This window comes from Balaenoptera musculus, chromosome 6 (assembly GCF_009873245.2).
Source record: "Balaenoptera musculus isolate JJ_BM4_2016_0621 chromosome 6, mBalMus1.pri.v3, whole genome shotgun sequence".
NCBI classification, from domain to species: domain Eukaryota; kingdom Metazoa; phylum Chordata; class Mammalia; order Artiodactyla; family Balaenopteridae; genus Balaenoptera; species Balaenoptera musculus.
This window is the reverse complement of record NC_045790.1, coordinates 84,905,128-84,930,083: the sequence shown is the minus strand read 5'-3', so window position 1 is coordinate 84,930,083 and position 24,956 is coordinate 84,905,128. Positions and strand designations below refer to the sequence as shown.

Genomic DNA, 24,956 nt, shown 5'->3' with positions numbered 1-24,956 from the left:
GAACTTCTGACTTAGAACCTCCAAAACTTATCTTTTCCAGAAAACCTGCTTCAACTTCACATCTTTTCCTGTGTTCCTCATCTCGGTGGATGGCATCATCTGCTGCCTCAAGCCAGGAATCGAGGCGCTACCTTAGACTCCTCCCTCTCCTCCACGCCCAGTTGTGGATCAGTTTCCCTAGGAAACAGTCACTGAGACTTATGTGCAAGTGGCTTGGGGGTATAGGAGTGCCCTCAGAAACAGCACCTGTGAGGGCTGAGGGAGGGAGGATCGGGGGAGGGAGTTGAACTGTTCACGGTAGCCTCAGCCAATCCCGTGGTGAGCTCTGGACCTGGAATGGCCCTTCAAAATTGTCCCAGACTTAGGCAAGGGGTGGAACACCTACCCCCCAATTAACCTGTCACTGGATGTGGTGGGCTGCTCTCAGGAGGGGGTGTGACCTTAGGTGAGGTGGCTCTCCTTGCTGAGGGTAATTCCTGTGGAGGGATTAGGCTGACTGGCGTCAGCCATCAAAACTCCCAGCACCCTGGAGGGATGAATGCCTAGTCTTAAAGAGGGAACCTGGGCATCACACCACAGTACCCACCAGACCCCTCACACTCGAGTTAGTCATCAACTGTTTTACCTATTTCTGCCCTTTAATATTCAAATCAGATCCCGCCTCCTTCACACTACTCTCTTTACTAGTCAAAAAATATCTGAGAGTTTCAATGTATCAGGCACTCTGGCAAGGACAGAACGAGGGGTCAAGCAGACACCATTCCAGCTTTTAAGATGCTTACGGTCTAGTTGGGAAGCAAATAATCATCCAAATATACACTTTAAAACTGTAAGTGTTCTGAAGAAAAACTAAAAGTGCAGAATGCTATGAGATCTTATAACAAGGGAGGCTTGCCCAGCCTGGGAGTGGGGTGGAGGCCGGGAAAGCTTCCCTGAAGAAGTGTCATTTGAGCTGGAATCGGAAAGATGAGTGGGCATTAGTAGGTGTGTACTTGGTTGTTGGGGTGGGTAGGGTGGGAGAGATGTCGACTGGCTAAGGAGACTGCCTGTGCAAAGGTCCTGAGACAGGTGGAACAAGGTGTTGGAGGACCCAAAAAAATGCCAGCACATCTCAGCATGTCTGGAATGCAGAAACTGAGGGGGAGGAGTAGTAAGAGATCATCTGAAGAGGCAGGCAGGAGCCAGGTCCCACAGAGCTAAATATTTGGATCTTTTTCCCTAAAAGTAATGAAAGCCACTGAACAATTTTAATATTTATGTAGTATGATATACCTTAGGCAGAATATTCAACTACCCCCAATCAATGCAGATAAAATGGATCATATAGATATACAAAATAGTTAAAATCTAAATTCTGCTAATCTTTTTTTAAATTTAATTTATTTATATTTATTTATTTAGTTTTGGCTGCGTTGGGTCTTCGTTGCTGCACGCAGGCTTTCTCTAGTTGCGGCGAGCGGGGGCTAATCTTCGTTGCGGTGCACGGGCTTCTCATTGTGGCGGCTTCTCTTGTTGCGGAGCACAGGCTCTAGGCGCACGGGCTTCAGTAGTTGTGGCACGCGGGCTTAGTCGCTCTGCGGCATGTGGGATCTTCCCAGACCAGGGCTCGAACCTGTGTTCCCCTGCGTTGGCAGGCGGATTCTTAACCACTGCGCCACCAGGGAAGCCCAATTCTGCTAATCTTCAGTGCTGGGGGCAAAAAAAAAAGTTTTTTAGCGCGGTACTATTATTACTACAATAGCCTGCTTCTCTACCTCTAATGGCTACTCATGGTTCCTCTGAAAAATAACACCTAGCTGCTACTGACTGCTTACTAAGTGCCAGCATGTTAAGTGCTTTGCATAAATTACCTGACTTAATAAAACACCTTTACAAAGTGGGTACAATTTAGAAACTGAGATACAGAGAGTGCAATTCGCCCAAGTTCTTACAGTCAGTATGTAAATGGCAGCGTAAGACATGAAGCCAGATGTCCAATTATAAAGCTAAAGCTCTTGACTGCTGCACTCAATACCCCACTTAAGCTTTGGGACCCACCTAACTGCACCTGACTTTGAGTATTTCCCCACTGCCCTGAACTTCCTCCCATCATGGCCTGCTCATCAGCTCAGACCCCTTTTGTAAATCAGTGTCAACCTGACTCCAGGTCAGGTTTGGAACATACACACCCTTAGATATCACACAACAAACCACAGGCTACCTTTTGAAGGCCACTCCTAGAACCAGAGCACTTTCTCCTAGTGATTCCACCCAGTCCTGACTTATTCTCCCTTTACCAGCCCATGATTTTCCTGCCACAATCTTCTGGCAGCTAAACCTACCAGTTTTAACAAATACTTGGTAGAGGAATGCAAACTTACCAGAATATGATCCAAAGAAAAACAAGGATGCAAATCTACTGTAATCTTCTCCTAAGATTATTATGATTGTTTTATCATCCTGTTTGTGATTTTTACGTTAAAGCTCACCCTCTATTTCTAATCAAGAGGTGGAATGTTCCAATTTGCAGGCTTATAAACAATTGTGAAAATATCCACTAGATGTCAGCCTTGAGCTGCAATGGGGTTCCTGGGATGTGGCAAAGGACTAAACCATTAAGGAGAGCATAGGACAGAAAGTGTTTGGAGTTTGGATGATTTTTCCTTTACACTGTGAACTAAGACAGGAACGCTAGTTAGCTTTTTTTGTTTTTTGTTTTTTATTTTTGGCTGCATTGGGTCTTCGTTGCTGCACACAGGCTTTTCTCTAGTTGTGGCGGGCAGGGGCTGCTCTTCATTACGGTGCACGGGCTTCTCATTGCGGTGGCTTCTCTTGTTGTGGAGCACGTGCTTTAGGCACGCGGGCTTCAGTAGTTGTGGCTTGCGGGCTCTAGAGCGCAGGCTCAGTAGTTGTGGTGCACGGGCTTAGTTGCTCCGCAGCATGTGGGATCTTCCCGGACCAGTGCTCGAACCCGTGTCCCCTGCATTGGCAGGCAGATTTTAACCACTGCACCACCACCACCAGGGAAGTCCCTAGTTAGCTTTTTGTATGAACACAATGGTTTGACTTTTCAACAAGTATAAATAGATCAATAAATTACATCTTGTCACTCTGCTCAACAAGCTTAATATGACCCCTTTTCAGAGTAAAAATCACACTCCTTACCACAGCCTATGTTACACCCCACTGGTCTCACTCTTCCATCCTCACCCACTTCAGCCACACTGTCCTCTGAACACACCTGAAATTCTTTTCCCAGAAATTCTTGCATTAGATTCAGGACACTGACTGTGGCCACCTTCTCAAGAGAGGCTTTCCTGGACACCCTTTGTAAAACAGCACCCATCGGGCACCACCCCACCCATAATGTCCCACCTCCTTACCCTGACTTATTTTTTCCTAACACTTTTCACCGCCTAACATATTACATTTACTTACTTATCATTAGTCTCCCTCTGGAATGTTAGTTTAGCTCTCTTTGAAAGCAGGAACTTTTTGTCTTGTTCACTGCTTTTTCCCCAGAGCCTAGAAAAGTGCCAGGCTTATAGGAGATGCTCAATAAATACTGAATAAATAAATGTCCTTAATTCAAAGATATTAAGATGTCATACTTCAAAGAATCATTTGTTATCATTCAATAACTACTTAGTAAATACCTAATATAAAGAGAGCACTGAATTATGGGAGGTACAAGATAAGACATTATCCTTTTTTTTTTAAAGCTTTGTTTGTTTTGTTTTGTTTTTAATTAATTAATTTATTTATTTTTGGCTGTGTTGGGTCTTCGTTTCTGTGCGAGGGCTTTTCTCCAGTTGCGGCAAGCGGGGGCCACTCTTCATCACGGTGCGCGGGCCTCTCACTATCGTGGCCTCTCTTGTTGCGGAGAACAGGCTCCAGACGCACAGGCTCAGTAGTTGTGGCTCACGGGCCTAGTTGCTCCGCGGCATGTGGGATCTTCCCAGACCAGGGCTCGAACCCGTGTCCCCTGCATTAGCAGGCAGATTCTCAACCACTGCACCACCAGGGAAGCCCAAGACATTATCTTATTGGTGGGAAATACAGTCTCTTGCTCTTAACTCATAAAATCCCAGTGAGCAGGCATGCACAATATTTTAAGAGGCTTTACAAACAGAACAATATGAATATGACAATCATGGCTGCACATTGTAAGAAACTATGGAACAACAAAAATATGATGCATGCATTCATCTCTAGGCACTTCATTTACTACCCTACCTCCAAACAGAAGAGGGTTCAATTCTTAAACCCTCTGAAAATGTTTCTGCACAGTAGGAGCCTTTCTTTGTGGAAATCCCCTGCATTTGAAACCCATTTATTTTGCTTTGTCCTCAGTGACAATGGAGACCACCCATTTACCCTTATTCCTCAAGGTGCACTATTTCAAGGTGTTCCTGGCTTTGATCTTTAATTTGTAGCTGAGAGAGTTGGTTTTTTGCCCAGAAGACTCATGACTAAGTTTCATGATTTCCATGTCCATTCTCTCCATTCCTATATCGTCTGCCCCTGGGAAAAAAAAAAAAAAAATGTAATAATCATTGCCTTTTGGGCACAAAATTTTGAGAGAAAGTCAAGAAACATAATCCACCATATGTATATGTGGCCTCCATCAAACCATAGGAGTAAATTCAGGCTCCTTTGGTCCCTATAACCAATGATTTAGTCTCTTTCCGGCCCCTCTACTCTCACAGATGCTGTCATTCTGGAGAGGAAAAACAAGGAGAGAGATGTTTAAGTAGATTATCACTGGAAGATGATTATTTAAGAATATGGGAGAATAACTAGTAAATCTTAAGTGATTTTACTCTCCAACACAGGTTTGCCTGTAATGTTGGTGATTTTTTATGTGAGACAGATGTATGAGTTTCAGGCAGAGAATATTTGGGTGCACTCTCCTCATGCATCTACAACCTATGGTTTAATAGGATATTTTCTCTCCTCTTGAAGAAAATTTAGTCCTATTTCTTAACAGTTGACAAGCATACAAATGTTTCCCTCTGAAATCTTCTCTGTTGCTTTGAACTAGAGCCAAGTACAACCCATGCATAATTCTGCTAATTTATTTCTTCTCCTTACAGAAACTTTCCAAATAAATGTGGCCACTTGAAAGGTACTAATACAATTAAAGTGAAAAACTCATTTCAATGGATTTTATTTCACCCTAAAACAACATTATCTACATAACCACAGTCTGAGAATTTGAAGCTTATTCAGATAAAAGGCCTAATGAGACTCTGATAAGTTGTGAATATTAGCCCATGAGATTATAAGGGTAACTTGGCTGCTTTGTAATATTATGCTGTAGGCAAACTTTAGCCATTAAGTAATACCTTAATGGACTAACAGCAAGAAACTGAACGAAACCCTCCAGACTGTGGTGCTCATTGTAGTTATAAATTTAAGGTTAGAACAATACTTAGTGCTTCTCTTATCCTAAAGTGAATTGTATCAGGGAGGTTTGGAAACCAGACAGCGTTTAACAGAGAATTCTTGCCCTTACAAAAATAGTTAATAGACTGACCAGGAGAAAGTTCTTGAAATAAGAGCCCACGAAGAATTGTTCAGAAGAAAAGCTTAATTTACAAGTTAGCCAACTTCTTTACCCATTCCTTTCTTGAAAGATCTTTATCCACTGTTTCTTTCAAAGTCAAACTGCCAGAACTTTCTCATGAAAACCCACAATTTCACTTACCTGTTCTTTGTCTAACAAGTGTGTTTCTCCAGCCCTCTCCTTTGGTCTGGGATCTGTAGTATCCTACTTGCCTGCGCTCCTCGTGGTCCTCACTGAAGATCAGCACCTCAATTTAGTGTGTCCAAAATAGGCCTTAGGGGTAATGGCTACCTTCCGTGGGCTAGGTTTAACTCTGCATGTTAGGCAACAGCACAAACCAGGCTACGGCTTCAAATCGGACCCTTCGTTCTGGTATGGTGGGTTTTCTGGGTCAGGAGCCCCAGCCTCCCTGCTTCCCATCTCCTTACTACCTGCCCACCTGAGCCAGGGGGCAGAGGGGGTCCCTCCATCCCCTGCTCCCCCTGGCTGAGTATGTGAGGCTGGCCTGTGGGCTTCATTGCTAGCTGATAAAATGGACCCTGCTTCTGCTTGACAAACCTTGCTCTCTCTACGGCCACACCAAAGTATGCAGGTCCCCAGGGACACAGCAGGGTGTGTGTCTCTCTCTCTCTCTCTCTCTCCCATCTTAGGTCTAAGCCACATTCTCCAACAGAATTCACCAGATGCTCTGCATTTGGGGGAAGTATTAGACATTTGCCCAGCCAGTAATAAGATGACACCTTGGTCTCCATTTTGCTGGTGATCCTTAAATGAACTCTTCCATCAGCCAGAACCTTGGAAAAGAAGAAAAATGGGTTGCATCAAAGCCCATCTTGAACCCCTAATACATTTGTGATGCCATGACTCAGATCTCATGTGACAGACACCAAGGGATGAGGTTTGAAACCAAAGCACCCATGATGAGATCGAGGCTCTTACTGTAGCCACAGCCCCCGAGTAGCTACATGAACCTGGGTGACTGGCCTTGGCCAAGATACCAGGTTACAGCAGCGTTTACTGTAGTGTCAGCTGCAATACCAAGCACAGCTTTGGCTAGAACCCTTGGGTGCCAAACAACAGCTGAGATTAAAAAAAGAGTAATAAACAAATCAAAAGCATCCATTCTAAGATCAAGGGCAGCTTTTCTTTGGACCATACAATGAGCAAGCAAAAATCTGGCCTTGAACAAAGATACTGATGGGAGAGAAGCTCTCACAATGGCCTTAGATCTGAAAGGCAATGCTGCTTCCCAAGGACTTTTGAGTCCTGGTGGAGAGGGCAAGGCACTTGCTAGAACCAGGAAAGGATCACTCCAAATGAGGCTTTCTTCAAGCACGGGTGAGAGCCACAATGGCTAGACTAGGCAGACCTCTAGTGTGGGAGCTTCTGGAGTATACGCATGGCTCCCCTTTGTTTCTCAGGCTATGCAAGGGACCAGCAACAAAGGCTGTCAGAGCAGAGAGTAAGAGGGGCATCAGGAGAGTACTAAGAGTCCCCGGACAGGATACCACATTTCCTGTCTCAGTGAATGGCAGGACCACTCACCCAAGTCAGAAACCTGGCTATCATTTGCTCCCTGCCACAAGCCACATCTAAGTTTATCCCCTGCAGAGCTCTGTTAATGCTTGAGGTCAGGTGCTACTCTCATCTGGAAAAATGTAAGGGGCCTAGTAACTGGTCCCTCTGCCCCTGCTGTGTTAACAGAGCATCCTTCCACAAACGTCAGTCATGGCACTCCACGGCTTTCGATCTCAATGGCTCTCTATGGCCTTTGACATAAAACCCAAAACATCTTCATACAACCTCTCCAGCTGCATCTTGCCTTGAATTCTGTTATTTAGCTGACTCTTGATTGGTCTTCAAATGGCAAGTGAAGCACCATTTTCTCTAGCTTTCCCTGACACCCCCTCCCCAGCTTGTTAGACGCTCTTCCTCTATGCTCCCATCATCCTTTCTCAGACATGAGGCTCCAGTCACATTATGCAATGATGTTGGATTACATGTCTGTCTTCTCCACCAGAGGAAAAGCTCCTTAAGTGCAGGGTCCATATTTTTCATATTTTTCATATCATGATACCTAATGATGCCTAGCACTTGGAAGGCTCCCAAGTGCTGGGGACCCAAAGATGAATAGAATAGAGTTCCTGCCCCTGAGCAGCACAGTCTAGTCTAGGAGACAATCACACAAATGAACTAAAATGTAATGATAAGTGGTATGACTGACGTATAGTCAAAATTCTATATCAACATCTTCCATCTCTACAGCTCCATCATATTATACACAGCACTAGTCACGTTGCTGAACTGTGGCTTGACGGACTCCTAGAAACAGTGAGTCTGAGGTAAGGGCTGGGAAAGGGGAGGGAAGAAAAAGGGAGAGGGGGAAGGGGAAGGAACAAGGACTACGTTCTATTCATCTTTGAATTCTCAGTGCCTCACACAGAATCTGGCAGATCAAAGGTGCTGTGTATATTGACTATATGGAGTAATTAATCACACCCTTCCTAAGGGGTGGGGGGTAACCAAGGAAAGCTAAAAGAAGGAAATGGACATTATCACTGAACTCGAAACTCATCTCCCAAACCACAAGAGAGACAAACGGCATGAGCAAAGGCATCAAGTGGCAGAGCAGTCTAGCACAGCCCCTGACAAGCACAGCTGATTTTAGGAAGATGCCCAGAGTAAATTCGAAGCCTGAGGATATTCTGCCACTCCATGCTATCCTCTTGGGGATCCTTGGATGTCCTAAGAGGCTCACAGTGAAGAGCTAGTTACCCTAGATCTCCTATCCACCCAAGAAATACCCTGAAGGATTCTGACTTGCTAAGGACAGCTATAAATCCTCAGAAATCACATAACTCAGAAGGGGTCACACGAATGACACACAAAACTCAGCACTAAGGCTTATTCATTTTTCATTCACTACAGACCAGATACTAGCATGCCCCAAATTCCAACAAAACTGAGGATGAGACCACAGTGGTCATTCTCCCTAGTCTTGACTCAGATATGCCACAGCAATTATTTGGGGATTGTAACCTATAATATTTTTAGTAGGGTTCAATAAAAGCTATAGAAAACATGTCTCAAAAGAAAAACAGGCCCAGTAATTTCATGTATGGGGACTGTAGAGTTAACAGTGATTCTGTGAAATATTTTACATAACATGACCCATGCTCTCTAGCTGATAGAATCACAGTGAACTTCAGACTGTTCTGAACCAAACCCTATACGTACATGGAAGGCAAACGATAAAGTCAAAATGAAACACTGTAGTTTGGTTTGTATTTTTAATTTATGAAAACTTGTTCAAGGGAGTTTACACACACCACAAATATGCTCTCAACAAGCTGAATTTTCATGCTCCTCTTATCACTATTTCACATTGGGCCCTTTTCTCTAACCTATGACCCAGAACCAGGCCACCATAGACCCTGAGAGGAAAGCCTCTGGATCCATCACGTGCAGGAGACAGAGTTGCACTTCCCTCTTCTCGCCTGTCTATTCTGTAGTAGAGCCTGAGAGCGGGCTCCACGCCCTGGGTGTCTATGGATGTTGCACTGTTCTGCCTCACAGAAAGAAAAGGGGACAAATCCTGCTAATGGTTTTATTTCAATAAGCTGTTTAAAATCTAACATATAATTTCAAAAACACAGAAGAGTAAAATGAGCAGAAAATCTGTGTTGTCTGAAACTTTAAAAATAGAGAATGTTGACTAGACTATTCCTTGCATTAAATGAAGACGTATGATTCTGCAGCCTATAATAAACAGACATTCTTTACGTCAAGAGAATGGGGTGAAAGGAGAAAAAATCATGAATGTGGAATTGAGGAATGCTCTAAACACGGGGGGAAATGTTGAGAGACAGAAGTGACACGGAGGGGAAAATCCTAGTGCCAAGAAAGCAGTGTAAGTTATAATGAACCTCTGGGAACATGAAACTGTTCAGCGCCTACCATGATGAAGAGCTGACCAGGCTATAATGCCTTCTAAATCAAAATTCAAACATACCTATGTGGGAAATGTTCCATAACATATCAAGTCTGCTTATATAATGGGTCAGTAAGCAAATGGACTTTACAAAAATTCCTTGACAGTGATATTTTGCTCAATTGATATTTATCCTGTGTAGGGCCAGAAAAAAAAAAGCATATAACTTCTTTACATTCTGCTTAACCTAGAAACATATCTATTATGAGTAGGGTTACTATATCAAATACATGCCATACTGTTTGCATTCATTATTAGTAAAAATATTTACAAATAGGACACTGACATCAAACTTTGTAATAATGTCTTTTTTAAATTCAGATTTATTATGGCTTTAAGGAAATGTGTGATTAGGCATCCAAGCTCTTTCTAAACTGTAACATTTTAAAAATTATTCCTTTTAAAGTATTGTTCAAAGCTGTATACACTTTAGTTTTCAATAAAAAAAGATAATGAGATTAACAATTCATGATTTTATGTATTCACGCAGAGTGAAGAGGAAATGATGCTGAATCAAACTCTCAAACCCAAACAGCTGGGTAACTGAGTTAAATATTTTAAAGCTGATTTGTGTGTGTGTGTGTGTGTGTGTGTGTGTGTGTGTGTGTGTCTGTGTGTCTGTGTGTGTGTGTGTACATTACAATTTTTAATTACTACTTGAGCATCCAAAACTGACTGAAAGCTGACTGCTGTCCAAACTCTTCAAATTCCACAATTCCATCATTTCTTCCCTTTTACAAACCAGAAGATTTAAACATACACAAGTGCAGGACCAGTATGACCATTTCTCTTTCTTTAGCAATGATATCTACTTCTAGATTGGCTAGATCTACAGCTAACAAATAAGTGGAATCTGGCTTCCTCCCAAAGCAATTATGATGAACTCCTAAGAACACTGTTTTGGACAGATGGGCCCTGAGGGGTTCACTCTGGAAATCAGAAGCATCTGAGGTCATTTCCAAGCACTGCACAAGGGCTGACTTTAGAAAGGCATCTAGAAGACACAGCCACAGTTGCAGGCTTCATGCTGCTCAAAACAATGCTGCTCCGGTCCCCCAGAGATCTGAATCAGAAGAAAATCAGAAAAGAATTTTCCAGGAAACGTTTGAAGACCCAACTCAAACCCAAGCTCTGGTTTTAGTCTTTGACAAAAAAGATGTCACCCAAACATTGACTTTTGATTCCTGATTCTGTGAAAACGCTTCTGAAGACCAACTTTAGTGTCTGTCCGACCTAGGTCCTCACTGCTTGGAGCTCAGGACTTTTTCAGAAGATGGAATTATTTCGATTCTGCTTTTGAGGAACCAGTGGGGTTTGTTTTCTCTGGACATAGCTCTTGTTCTCCCAGAATGTATAACATTTCCTTATCTTCACAACAGTCCTCTGAGATGGGTAGGACAGGCGAACCCTCTCCGTTGTACTGACCAGACCATTAGACGACTTGCCAAGTGGCTCCCTGTAAGCAAAGCTGTGATGCCAGAACTAAATGCTCAAGTCCAGCACTTCAATGTTTTTATGTAAAGCCATCAAAAAGGGTTGTGACTGCTAATTTACTAAAAAATCTATTGATTTGAACATATAGATAAAATCCACATGTGACTTATTCCCCTTTCAGCTTGGCCACAATATTAATCTAGACCAAAGTCGAGAGTTCACTTGCAAATAAATGATGGCCATAAATTTGGCCTTCATTTATTGTAGACTACCAAACACCTAAGTGGGCCTCACTAGGAAAGTATTTTTCTGATGGGCAAGAGAAAGGAACTTAAAAATCCACAGCTGCCATGAGAGGTGACCTAAGAGAGAAAGCTGATAGAATCATTAAGTCCTGGGGGAGGGGAAAAAAAAAATTCCCCAAGGGAGGAAAAAAAAAAGAATTCCCCAGGAAGTGTATATTAATTAAGGAAATGTATATTAATAATTGTATTACCTTTAAAATTTTAAACCTAAGAAATGAGACAGCCATACCATTTATGTTTTCCTATATGGCATATGCATGTAAATGACTATACTAATTAAACTAAAACTGTGTGATTAAGGAGACTTACAATTATAATATACTTAATTCCTCTTTATAATTACTGCTTTAAATCTAGCAAAAGAGATTCGTCATCCTCTACTTTCACCTGGGGTTTAAAAGTAACTTTTAAAGGCTCGGGAGTCGAGATTTCCCCGCCTTCTCGGGGAGGATGCGAGGCTCTGGCCTCCTCGGGGTCTGTTTCACTGAGCACCTCGGTGTACAGCTCACTGATGGGGCCCAGAGACTCGCTCCTGGCAATGATGTCCACCCCTATCTCCCTGACCTCTTCGGGACCTTCGGCCACAGCGCGGTCTTTAGTTTTCCGAAGGCTACGCATCTTAAAAGCTTCCTTTGAAGGAGCTGCATTAGAAATAGATTTCTTAAACCTTTCCCCTGACTGCTTCAGCCTCTCGCCCGACTGCCTTAACCTCTCCCCTGACTGCCTTAGCCGCTCTCTCCTCTCTGGTGTCACTATTCTAGTCCTAATTCTGTTCACTTTCTTGTCAAAATTCTGCCGTGTCTTCTGCATGTTTTCTTTGGAAAAGGCCTTTTTGATATTATCAATGCGCTCCCTGCCTGACTTTTTAAGCCTGGCAGATCTGCTCTCTTCAACATAATATTCTTCGTCCGAAGACAGATCAACTGGGGGATCGAAGATATCGTCCTCCTCCTCTGGACCCTCAGCAGTCAAGCTTCTGTCTTTCATGATAGACAGGGACGTTGGACACTGAATATCCTCCTGAAGGAGAGAGAAAGCGAGCGTGTTAGCGATGGGTTCTTGGACCTTCCAGCCACGCCTTTTCAATCTCCTCCACGGGCTGCTTATCCTGCCCCCACTCCTTAAATGCTGGCATTTCTCAGGGTTTCTTTTTCTTCATCTCCCAAGCTCACCCCGAGCAAACTTATCCACTGCTCTACCTTCAAATCCAAGGAAGCAGACTCACTAATCTTTTACCTTCACCTCTCCCCTTCCCCTAAGATGAAAACCCATTTCTAAACGTCAGACAGACTTCTCCACCTAGATGTAACAGAGGAACCTCTAACTTCACATATCCAAAAATCAAGGCCCAGCCATCATCCTTTCCTGGACCTCTCAGCACCAATACCTCCAGGTGCTACCCAGAGAAACCTCAGAAGCATGGTCCCAAATATTCCCTCTCCTCATCCCATATCCAACTGGTCACTAAGCGCTGTCGATAATATTGCTTAATAACTACTAACTCCTACTGTTCCCACCTCCTTCCTCCTTGCCTCTACCAACGTCTTAATTCAGGCCCTGTCATCTCAGGCCTGAACTCGTGCAATAGCTATACCTCCAAAACATCACCAAAGTATTTCCTGAGAAATGTTTCTAAAACATAGCTCTGATCGCATGCTTTCTCTACTTTAAAACATTGGGGAGCTCACCAATACTCAAAGGATAGAGTTCAAATTCTTCAGCATAATTAGAAGGCTCTTCAGTTTGAGCAAAACCTACTTTCCCACTCCTCCAGTCCAGCAACACAACCCCTCTGAGTTCCTTAAACACATACTGTTTTCATCCCTGCATGCCTTTATAAACATGGTTTTTGCTACCTTTCACCTCTTTCCAGCTTCGTGAATAAAATCTTTCTTTGAGTCAATTCAAATATCCCCAACTTCCCCCAGAGGTCAAACCTGTCTCCAATTTATACCAAAATGACACATGCATTCCTCTACTTATAACATTTATCACAGTCTGAATTGAATTAGAACTCTACTCATTTATATATGTCTCCCTGAGGCCTTCACTAAATAATAGCTTCCATGAAAGCAGAGCTATATCTTATTTATGTCTTATGCCTGGCATCTATCAGAGTGCCTTGTACATAGTAGGTATACTCAACAAATGACTGTTGGAACAAATAAGAAGCATACGCCTTCATTCAACAAATTGTTACTAAGCATCCACCACGCACCAGTCACTAGTCTAGGAACTGAGAACCTCCCATGAATAAAACAGAGTAAAAGAACTTGTATTCTTGAAGAGAGAAATAAACAAGTTACTTACATAGTACGTTGGATGGTGATAAGCGCTAAGGTGAAAAATAGAGCAGGGCAGGGGGATACACAGTGACTGGGGAGGATGCTTGGAAAGGCCTCACTAACAAGGTGACATCCAAGCCTAGACCTGAAGGTAATGCACATAACTGGGAGGAAACGAGAAACAGCAAGGAAGGCAGTGTGGCTGAAGCAGAGTGACCAGGGGGCAAGAGGAGGAGAGAGGGTAAGAGAGGTAGTGGGACGGCCAGCTCACGTAGGGCTCTGTATCTGATCATAAGGACCGTGGCTCTTATTCCGAGTGCGATAGGAAGACTTCTAAAAAGTTTTCAGGAGGATAGTGACATGATTTGACCCATGTTGTAAAAGGGTCACCCTGTTGAAACGAGGCTATCGAGGGCAAGATGAGAAGCAGGGACAGCAGTTAGAGACCACTGAGCTCAATCAGGTGAGAGATGGATCAGGGTGTTGACAGAGGTGGCGGTGAGAAGTGACCTGATTCCAGATCCACTTTGAAGGTAGAAGCCAACAGGACCTGCTGCTGCTAGATTGAGATGTGGAGAGTGTCAAGGATGGTTCTCTAGTCCAGGGCCTGAGCAGCTGAAGGACAGATTAGCCATTCACTGAGATGGGAAAGGATGGGATCTGAACATGCTGACTTTGAGATGCCCACTGTACATCCAAGCAGAGATGTTGAGTGGGCAGCTGAGTACATAAGTCTGGGATTCAGGAGAGAGATCTGGACTAGAGATAAATTTAGGTATCATTAACATAAAGATGAAACTAAAAATCATGAGACCAGATGACAGAGATCAATCACCAAGAGATTGAATGAATGGGTCTACACTCCATTATTCAAAACTCCTTGGAACCAAGCTACCTTTCAGAAATCAGAATATTTCAGATTTGGGGAAAATAATATATTACATAACATTCCCAGTGAGATCTTGGGAAGAAACCTTTTTGTGGCCAAAAAAATACAAATATTCACTCTAAGGTGGGACAAAGAGTATAAACAGCCTCACGCTACTTGAGGTTGGGTTTTGGCATCCACTGAGTTCAGGTAAAGCTAGGTCTTGCTGCCAAATAAGTTACGATAAAAACTTTATTTTTACAGATTTTTGAATTTTGGTGTTATTGATAGATAAATGGATTTTGGACCTGAAGATAAGAACGAAGAGATGAGGGACTTCCCTGGTGATCCAGTGGCTAAGACTCCGCACTCCCAATGCAGGAGGGCCCGGGTTCAATTCCTGGTCAGGGAACTAGATCCCACATGCCACAATTAAAAGTTCACATGCCACAACTAAAGACCCTGCATGCTGCAACTAAAGATCCCTCATGCTATGACAAAAATCCCGCACGGGGCAACTAAGATCCCGCATGCCGCAACTAAGACCCAGCACAGCCAAATAAATAAATAAACTTTTTTTTTTAAAAAAGAAGAAGAAGAGGAAGGAAGAGATGAGAAAGAACCAAAAAGGAGAAGTATCAGCCAGTGAGGCAGGAGGAAATCCAAGAGCGAGAGGCACCCCCAGAAGCCAAGGGGAAAAAAAGTTTCAAGAAGAGAGGGAGGGACCAACTATGTCAAATGTGTCAAATGGGTAAGGACTCATCAAATTGGATTTGGGAACATGGCAGACACTGGTAACCTTGAGAAGCAGGCCAGAAACATGGCTGCTAAAAGATCCCAACTTGCTATTTAGGGGTTATTTCTAAAACTAAACAGGAAAAACCTTAAAGATCATGAGATTTTTAACAACCCACGAGTTGAAATTTCTAAAAGAAACTGTGCTCCTACTTGACATCCAGATTAAATCTGTTCAACCAAAAATTTTACTATGTAAGAAATACATTTATACGTATTCCAAAACCTATCATATCCTGATAGTCAAGAACGTATCCCCAGAACTTTACTTCTCTGGATACTTATTTAAAATTAAATTCTTTGGCTACAGGATTGGAGAGTCTAGGAACTTAAAAAAAAAAAAAAAAAAAAGGCAGGGTGGGTATCTCATAGCTCTCTGATGAATCAGAAGCAGCAACATTATTCCTCTCCTTTCCTGACACCTACTACAGGGAGTAGCTTCAGCAGCACTGAGTGGGTGGGTATGGACTGAGTAGGTATAATTAGAAAAGGAGCCAAACAATAATTACTGTTTCCTAGGGAAAAACCCTCACAATCCTGCTGTGAAGAAATCAGTTATGGCTTAACTCAGGAATCACAAACCCTTCTTCAACTGCACAACAAACTCCACAAAATCAGGCTTAAAAACAAAACAAAACAGGGGTAGAGACAGAGAAAGTACCTGCTACGTAAATCTATTTGTTGCAACTCCTATGAGTCAGAGATACCATGAGTTAGTGGTAAATACACTGTAATAATAATTGAAAATTACAGGGCTGAATTATAGTTGATTTCCAAATACAATTATTATACATTTTTTCATGTAAAATTCTAGGTAAAAAGATGATTTTTATAACAAAATGAGTATTATGAGTCAGAGTATAATGGCCTTGATTATCAAAGTAATACTGCTAAGAGAATTTTGAATATTTAGAAGTCCAGGACTTATCATTAGGGAATGGCCAAATACCTCATTTGGGAGGCACGGGCATGTGGTTAGTAAGCAAAATTGTTAGAAGATATGGTAAGCCTCCTGGCTTTCTTTCATGGTGAGGAGGTCACTAAGGTGAAAGCACGTTCAAAGAGAAATCATAATTGTATGATAAAGGGCAGATAATTTTTTTCAATGCCAATGTCCAGAATTAGGTGAAAGCTCTGTCGTACGCAGTGGTGGGAGATAAAATAGCAATAAAGACTGCCACCAAAAGATATATCTAGGGAAATCTTTTTGAGGAAAAACCCAAATCGAAATGAAAGTATACTACAGCTGAATTACTCAGCTTCAAGTTAATTTTAGTAGAAGGCGCAATCTCAATATAGCCACTTAAACATATTAACTATAAGATGAATTATAAGAATTTGGGGAGTTCCCTGGTGGTCTAGTGGTTAGGATTTGGAGCTTTCACTGCCGTGGCCTGGGTTCAATCCTTGGTTGGGGAACTGAGATCCTGCAAGGTGTGCCGCTTGGCCAAAAAAAAAAAAAAAAAATATATATATATATATATATATATATATATATATATGCAAACACATATATATATATATGACTTTTAACTGTTAAGCAATCCCATATGAATGCTGTATACAGTGTTCTAATATCTAATGAATCATTGAATCCATTGGTATTTACTTTATCTTTTCTTTACATGCTCTCCCATTACAAGAGATAGCCACTGCTTATTGATAAAGTGCTGCTTACTCTGAACAACTTAATTTCACAGACTCTTCACAGCATTATGTCTCTCACTAGTGCCTCTCACTTCCTTTTTCATACCATCTTCTATTTATTCAAGTAACTGTAGGCGCTCAAAGAAAAAAATAGCAACTTTCAGGGAATAAACAGGTGAATATAGAAACAACTTTTAAAAAAAAATTATGTCAATAGACAAACAAGGGTCAATTAGAACTTCTCAGAAACTCTTTCTTTAGCCTTTGTAAATCTTGATTGTTAACCTGGTCTACTCTTCACACAAAGGTTCTCAGGAGAAATGCTGGATACCAAGAATGTTTCCTGGCATGCCCCATGCAAGTGGAGGGTGAGTTATACCCATTACTGTTAATGCCCGTGGAAAAGCGAATTCAAGAATGGATACTACATTCTCCAGTAATAAATTTAGATCCCCATTACATATACTACCACTGGCTTCTGAGAATAAGATGACTAATTTTTTTTTCCAAAAATTTAAGTCTGGAGAAGGACTTCCAGGGACCTGGGAGGAGAGGGAAATGGTAAAGGCCTTCAGATGGCATAGTCGAACTTGACTACACTTGAAATAAGAAACCCTCCCTCTCCTCCCATTCTTCCTCCTAAATAACCAACAGGCTCTTAAATACAGATCCAAAATACCACTCTGCCATCCCCGTGTAACCTTATCAGCCAACAGTGGGCTACGGAGAATTGACTAAAGTGTAAAGAATGCCCCGGGAGTTATGGCCCACATCCCTGGTATCTTACAAATACCTGCCAACTGTGTTCCTATTTCAATTTGCTTTTATTCTTCTAGGCCTTTTCCCTATGCATATGGGCATACATTTATTTTAAAAATACAGTGTGATAACACTGCATATATGTACCAATGAACATGCCTGCACACATTCCTGATTTTATGCTTACAACAAATTCTTTGATATTAAATTTTGGGGCCAGAAGGTTTGCGAATTTTTAAGGTTCTTAACACATACTACCAAAACCGCCCTCCAGAAATGTACCATTTAATATTCTACCAGCAGAATATGAAAGTGCTTATTATTTCCTACTCTTAAACTCTGCGAATATGTTTCAGTAACTGCAAATATTTACATAGGTGAAAATGGAATTTTGCTCATTTACTTTGTCTTTTGTGAACTAACTGATAATGACTTTCCAATTTTTCTACCATGAAAGTTCAACTTTTTCCCTTTTAATTTGTAAGAGTTTTCAAATATATTATAGATATTAGGCATTTGCCATGGATGTGTTCCTATTTCAAAAAATATGAGTGTCAAGTGCAGAGTAAGATAGGAACTTATTAGCTCAACACACAACGCCACACAAAAACTATCATGTAAAATCAGCTAAGTAGGGACTTCCCAGGCGGTCAGTGGTTAGGACTCTGTGCTTCCTCTGCAGAGGGCACGGGTTCGATCCCTGATCAGAGAACTAAGATCCCACAAGCTGTGCGGTGCAGCTAAAAGAATTCAGCTAAGTAAAGACTTGGTAATCAAATATAAGGAATTACTTATGTGACTCCTACATTTATATAACTATAAGAAAAAGAACAACTGTCTGATTGTTCATTAAGAAATAGACCGTTTGTCTTATTATTGTGACTTATACATTATTATAGGTAAAAATTCCAATAGACAAATTATATTCTGAAAAGTTTACATTTTACTGCTTAGGGCTTTCTGGGCTCTCCATAATAAGGGAAAGAACCACACTGCAGGGCTACAGGTCCTCAGTTTCTTTTTCTCTACAACAAAGAGGTGTTTTAAACTGGAGTCTTCTTAGATATCTTCTAGTCCTAACCTTCTCAAAGGCTTTGAGAGGGCATCATGCTAATATGGCTAATATGCCAAAAGCAGCTTACCAATATTAAATTTCAAAGGCAAGAAATAGACTCAGCTATGATCCACAGTTCATATTACATGAAACGGTTGAGAAGCTCAAAACACTGACATGATAGTATACCAATTAACACAGAAATGGTTTTATCCTGAGATCTCTGATGATACAGAACTCCACCACACGCATATACACAATAGTTACCATGTGACAGGTCTGATAGGACCTGTTGGCCATTAAAGGATGCAAGAGATAGCAGTAATCGAGCTAAACACAGGTGCAAGCTTACCTGGAATATTACCACACGGAATTTGTTCTTCTTCATTATTTCCTCTTGCTTGGTTTCAACTTTTTTGACGTGAGTTTGTTGCTTCTCCACTCGGGCCCTCACTTCTTTAATGTGAGCACTGATCTTTCGCGTTTTCTCCAACAACTTGTTAATGACATAACTTGTGTTGCTGTGTGACTGTGAAAACTTCAGCAGGTCAATCTGGACGGACTTTATGGCATTTTCCATCTCCCTGTGTCTCTCCTCTATCCTCTTCTGGCTGGCCTGCACGCTGTCCACGATGGCAGCTACTTTGTCCAGCACAGTCACGATGGTAAAAGCAGCGTCTTGGTCTTCATCTTCTGTCACACTCGACAGGCGATTCTGGTGGATTTTATCAGCATTTGAAGCAGACCCATTATGTTCCATTTTATTTATTTCTCAGTGAAAGATGTCTTAGCACAATCAATTCTGGCACTGAGAGCAAAAAGTTAGCTTGATAACAGGGAACAGGGTTGTTTAAAGGGTTGGAAACCCCACCCCTGGAGACTGGTCAAGTATTTGTAACTACAAATACCCATACGTGACTGTTCTGCAATATGAACCCTTGCAAAAGCACTGGGTGCTGTTCCAAACATGCTTACTGATGACTAAGGGACTCAAATAAGACTGTGTGGGTAGAAGAGGAAAGCTTTTTTAAAAAAAAGTTCCCTAAAGCCACCATGTTACTAATATTAAGCCTAGAAGCCAAATAACCAAAAAAGCAAACTCCAAGCGCTGGGTGAAGCTTCTATCTTTAGACAATTTCAAGCAGTATTTGTAAAAGCAAATGGGAATTTTGAACTGAAATCTGCTTTTCCTATTAATTTCACATATTAAACGTACTGATATGTCAATATCAAAGAATGCAGTAAATAAACACACCAAAACAGAGGCCGTATAGTGAAAACATTATATTATAACATGCTTTTCCAAACCAAATATTAAAATTAATATTTTGAACATATTCTTAAATTCTACATGCATACTTCTGAATACCTAAACTACATGTTAAACAGCTGAATACATTCTATTCACACTTCAGATCTTTAAACACCAACAATCTATTAGTATAGCTATTATTACAGGACAAATTTGGATAGAGGTCTTAGATGATTTTTAAGCTCATGTGAAGAGCACCAATCGTTAACAATCATTTTTGCATTTATTCACAAACACTGATACAATTGGTTTATTTATGTTAAAACAAATATTTCTTTAAAAATGAATGTGTATAGAAGTAATTTAAATGATAGAGTAGGCTTTATTCCAATCTGTTTGTTAAACAGACTATTTTCATGACATCTAAATCTACTTTTCAGTGATCCGTTCCATCATTGCTACCATATACTTTTAAAAATTCAGAATTATTTTTTCAAAGAGAGAAAGGATCAAATCCAGTCCACACATCTTATAAATATTTTACATCTAACACACACAGCTTTACAATTCATGCGATAGGCAGTGTCTAAAAAATCGGTTAATAAATCTCAAAAACATTGAAATGTCTAAACACAGAGTCTTCTAGATTTTTTTTTGTAAGAAAAGTAATCTGTAAACATCTTTACCTTCAGTTCATGCTTGGTCATTTGCTGTGGTCATTGTGGAAGAAGTGGGTCTGACTTTATAACCATTTGTGAAGTGGTCCATCTTTGCAAAAATATTACATTCCATGGGTAAAGAACAAGTCTTAGAATTACCATGTGGTACAAATTTGTGAAATCAATTTCTGTATTTAAAAACATAAAACAAAGACTACTAAACAGTCCAAAACTGTTGTAGCTGAATATTCTAAATACAAGCCAACAGTACTACACTAAAAATGTCCAAAAATAAGGCCTCTGAAATAAATATTTCCATTCTTTAAAAAAAGACAAATGTACATCACATGGTCAGTGTACATATAAAAGTCATCAGTTTAAACCATTCTGGATGATGTATCTGAAGTAAAATGACCTAGGTTTTGCTTCTGTCGTCGTCCTCTATTGTTTTTAGGGCATTTTCTGTTGAATTAAGAAAAAAAAAAAAGAAAAATGTCATTTTGTTTAGGATGTTTCAAATGTTTCCAGAGTAACACACACTTCACACGTAAAGCCATATTGCATGTGACCACATGAAAGGGAAACAGACGCTATTTGATGAGAGACCAACATGTCAGACTGCCATCTTCTCTATAAAGCTGGGAGGTGAGAGGGTTAGATATATGATGCAGGTATGAATACAAATGAAACTCACTCCTGGGGTCTCCCCTGTTGCATGTGCATCCCTGAGAGGAATCCCCACCCTTCTTCTGGGCTGGCGGCTCCCAAGACACAGTGACTGCTAACATATAAACAGAAAGGCTCTTGGCTTATGTACTTTCCCTGAGCATGATGACACGCCCAAAAATGACAAGGACAGCTTCAATGAAGGAGAAATCAGGAAGAAATGTGCTTATTAACCTCAGATCAGAATACACAGGAAATGCCTAGCGATTTTAGACAGTAACTAAGAAGAAGTCATTCCACACCCTGCTAGGGCACACCACAGAACCCAGAATAGAACTGCCCTCCGGGGCATGAGGGATATTCCTCGACTCTGCTCTCACTGTTCCGTACATGTTCCTCCGCGGGGGTATAAAGCTCATGGTGCCGTCACTGCTCTTGTGCCTGCCCCCACTAGAATGCAAACATATCAGCTCTCACTGTGCACAAAGTGCTATGCTACACAACATGGAATAAAGGGACTGAGATGAGTTCCAGTAATTCTGAGTTTGGGCTCTGCTAGAAACTAGCTGTGCAACCTCCTCTTCCTATAAGCAAAATATTAAAGTTGGACGAACCTCAAAAATCTCTGCCAGCAAGGAACTTATAATCTAATGGAAAGAAAGTCTTGAGAGAATGAGTGCTTCTACTGTAAGGTTCCAGGTTTTTATTCAGTTTCAAAGAGCACTACTTTGTCTTGACTTAAAAGCCTTGATGGTAACGCTTCCATCTTACATACTGTTTTTCACAAATTTTACCTTACTCATCCTCATAAAAACACTTGGAGGTAGACAGTGATGGAATCATCTCCATTTCATAAATGGGGACACTGGTTGAGGGGGCAAGCAACCCTCTGCAACTGTCACAAACTCACCTTGACATTGGACAAGTTCCAACTTCCCAGGACCACGGTTTTTTCATCTATACAATAAAGGGGTTTGGCTAAGGTGATGTTCAACATGAAAGGAGATTACAAGCATAAAAGAAGAAAATTTCACTTATGCAGTCTTGATAAGTGGGTCAGTGAGAACATCCTTTTAAAGGAAGATTCCTCATATGTAACAGCCACCCCAGGATAAGCGAACAGCTGTCCCGTAATGGACTATGTGGGAGAGGCACTCCTTAAAAATGCAATGCAGATTAGTCCAAGTGCATAATTATAATATCCTAAATCCACATGAGCAAGACATTCTAGAGGAGAAAATGCCACAATAAAAAGCCCTCAGGGAGAGATCTATGATAAATTCAATGAGATGACCCTTCAGACATAGAGATGGAGGGCAGTGAAGACACTGTAACGCAGTTAAAAATAAATATGTGGCAATGCTGACATGTCTGTGAAGGCAGCAAATGCATTTGGGGTATAAACTGGGGGGGTTACTACCTTGAAAACTACTTGCCGGGTATCTTTAATTCAGTCGTTGAGGATTACAGCACAGTGAGAATCAAAGCAGAGAGTTGGACAAAACGCCGGATAGGATTTGTAAAACGGCTGAACTATCTCTGTGATCTTGGCTAAGATACTTCCCATCCCAGGGCTCCAGTTTCCTCACTTCTCTAGAATGAAGGGGTTGAATGCAAAATAACTTCCTGCTGACTTTAACATCCTTTGATCTTAAAGATGGCACTATCACTGGGCCTCAAAATCTTCCCTTACCTTTACCTTATTACCTTATTTCTTTCGTTCATCTTCCAAATCATCTATTACTCCACTCCTGCTTTACTCTAATAATGTCCCAAATGGTCTCCCCCAACCTCACATTTTCTCTCCTCTGGTGAATTTTTCAGATGACACTCAGATTAATGCTCTGGAAAAATGGGTCATACCAAGTCCCTCCCCCGTTCAAAAACCCTGAACCACTACAAAATCAGGTTTGAACCTTGCTCCCATGCAATGGTCATACTTGGCAAATATATTTCCCAAGATGACTCAACATAGACTCTCCTCCTCTTGGTGGTTCAGTGGAAAGAGGAATGATTTAGGAAATGAGGCAGCACCAAATCCAAATCCAGACACTTCCACTTGCTATCTGGATGTCCACAGGCAAATTACTTAACCTCTGAGCCTATGTTAAATAGCCAGAGGCAGCCCTGCTGTTACATGGTAGTTTTTTTTCCTATTTTCTCTTTGTGCTGTCATTATTTTTTATAATATTATGTCTCTACTTTAATCTACTGTCAAATTTTATACTCAGTAGTCTTGCCTAAGGGCAGATCATCTGTTCTACAGAATAAAGTCCACTGGCTTTAGTGCTTAAATTTTATGAAAAATATCTGCTACTCAGAGAATATTTTTTATCATTTCTAGATTTATCATTTTAGCTCCAGATGGCTGAGACCACTGAAGATCTGCTTCTATCCAGACTTTGGATAGAAGAGCCATAAATCCATTATGGCCTGCCAATATCTGCACTTGATAAATTCCAACCCTCTGCCCAGAATAATACAGAAAAGTATAGAGATGATGTTTATGGGGCTCTGAACCAAGCCTTAAAGGAGGTAGGACAAAGCAAGCAAGAAGAAAAGACATGAGACTGGGAAGCATAAAGACAAGATGAACTTAATTTGCTTTGACTTCTCCCAGGTCCAGTTCCGTTCTGACTTACATATTTCCACTCAGCCTGGAAAACACCCATTTTTAGGCTAACTGCACTCCAAATATGTCCTTTAGTTTGGGGGTTAGTTATGATAAACTCCAACAGTTTTAGTTATGATAGAGAATTTTGAAGTTTAATATTTATGACTGTATTCCAGAAAATGAAGTAATGTTAAGACAACATATAAAAAAGCAGCTTTCTTTAACCTCTGATTTCTTCCCTTATTATATTTACTATGGATAAAGTATATTCTTAGGGCATAAGACCTAATCAGTTCTGCAGGACTTAAAAAGTTTCTGCATGGCTCTTACGTGCATGTGCAGACCATTCTGCTACCATCGCTGTCCCTAAATTCAGTGCTTGAAGCACACACATAGTTCTAAGATCTCGAAATTCCTTTAAGCCACTGAATATCCTCACGCTTCCTCTGCTTGCAGCCTGTAACCCTGGGAGTGAGTTCTTGACCAAATTCTAAAGCAGCACGACACTGAGAGGTCAGACCTACATGGAAACCTCAGAGAACTGATCCTAGGATTTCTTCCTAATAGGCTGGTGGACGTAGAGTCCCTATCATTTTGAGTGTTTCAAGGTTTTTCTTTAACAGCCACCCACCTCTAATTGAAAGTTGGTGTTTCTTAGGCCATTACCTACCTTGTTATGCACATGACAATTGCTACTATAATGGCAATCTGTACAGCTCCAATAATTGCTGCAATAAGAACATGAGTGAGCTTTTGCCTACTTGGCACTACATAGAGAATACTAAAGTCTGTCTTTTCACAGTGCTGTCCAGTGTAACCAGATTCACATCTGAAAAAGGGAAAAAAAAGGATTCCTATAAATTTCAATAATTCCAGGTTTTAAAATTAAAACATACAAAAGAATGACACACTTAAACAAAAACAGCAAATCAGACACTCTCCCACCATCTAAAAAAAAAACATTGCCATCATTGTATTTCTTTCTACTCTTTCTAATATGACTATTTTATAAAGTGCTTCTTCCACTTATCATTATATCACATTAATTTTAAAGCTGCTAAGTAGTCTTTATACTACTT

General features: G+C 41.0%; 2 protein-coding genes across 3 annotated transcripts in view; both read right to left on the bottom strand.

Moving 5' to 3' along the window:
• Window positions 1-5,960: 5,960 nt before the first annotated feature.
• Window positions 5,961-24,956, bottom strand: part of LOC118896920 (myb/SANT-like DNA-binding domain-containing protein 3) — a 166,893-nt gene continuing 147,897 nt past the window's right edge. For both annotated transcript variants that reach the window (XM_036855557.1, XM_036855551.1), the window contains 3 exons: window positions 24,548-24,706; window positions 19,981-21,059; window positions 5,961-5,971 (listed from right to left, as the gene is read on the bottom strand). In XM_036855557.1, the coding sequence (XP_036711452.1) occupies window positions 20,975-21,059; window positions 24,548-24,706 (244 nt within the window). In that variant the 3' untranslated portion in view covers window positions 5,961-5,971; window positions 19,981-20,974. The remainder of the gene's footprint in view (window positions 5,972-19,980; window positions 21,060-24,547; window positions 24,707-24,956) is intronic.
• CAVIN4 (caveolae associated protein 4) lies at window positions 10,175-19,572 on the bottom strand. The gene is made up of 2 exons (XM_036855558.1): window positions 19,039-19,572; window positions 10,175-12,298 (listed from the first exon to the last, which is right to left on the bottom strand). Exons 1-2 carry the CDS (start codon window positions 19,444-19,446, stop codon window positions 11,618-11,620), a joined length of 1,089 nt encoding a protein of 362 aa, XP_036711453.1. The 5' UTR covers window positions 19,447-19,572; the 3' UTR covers window positions 10,175-11,617.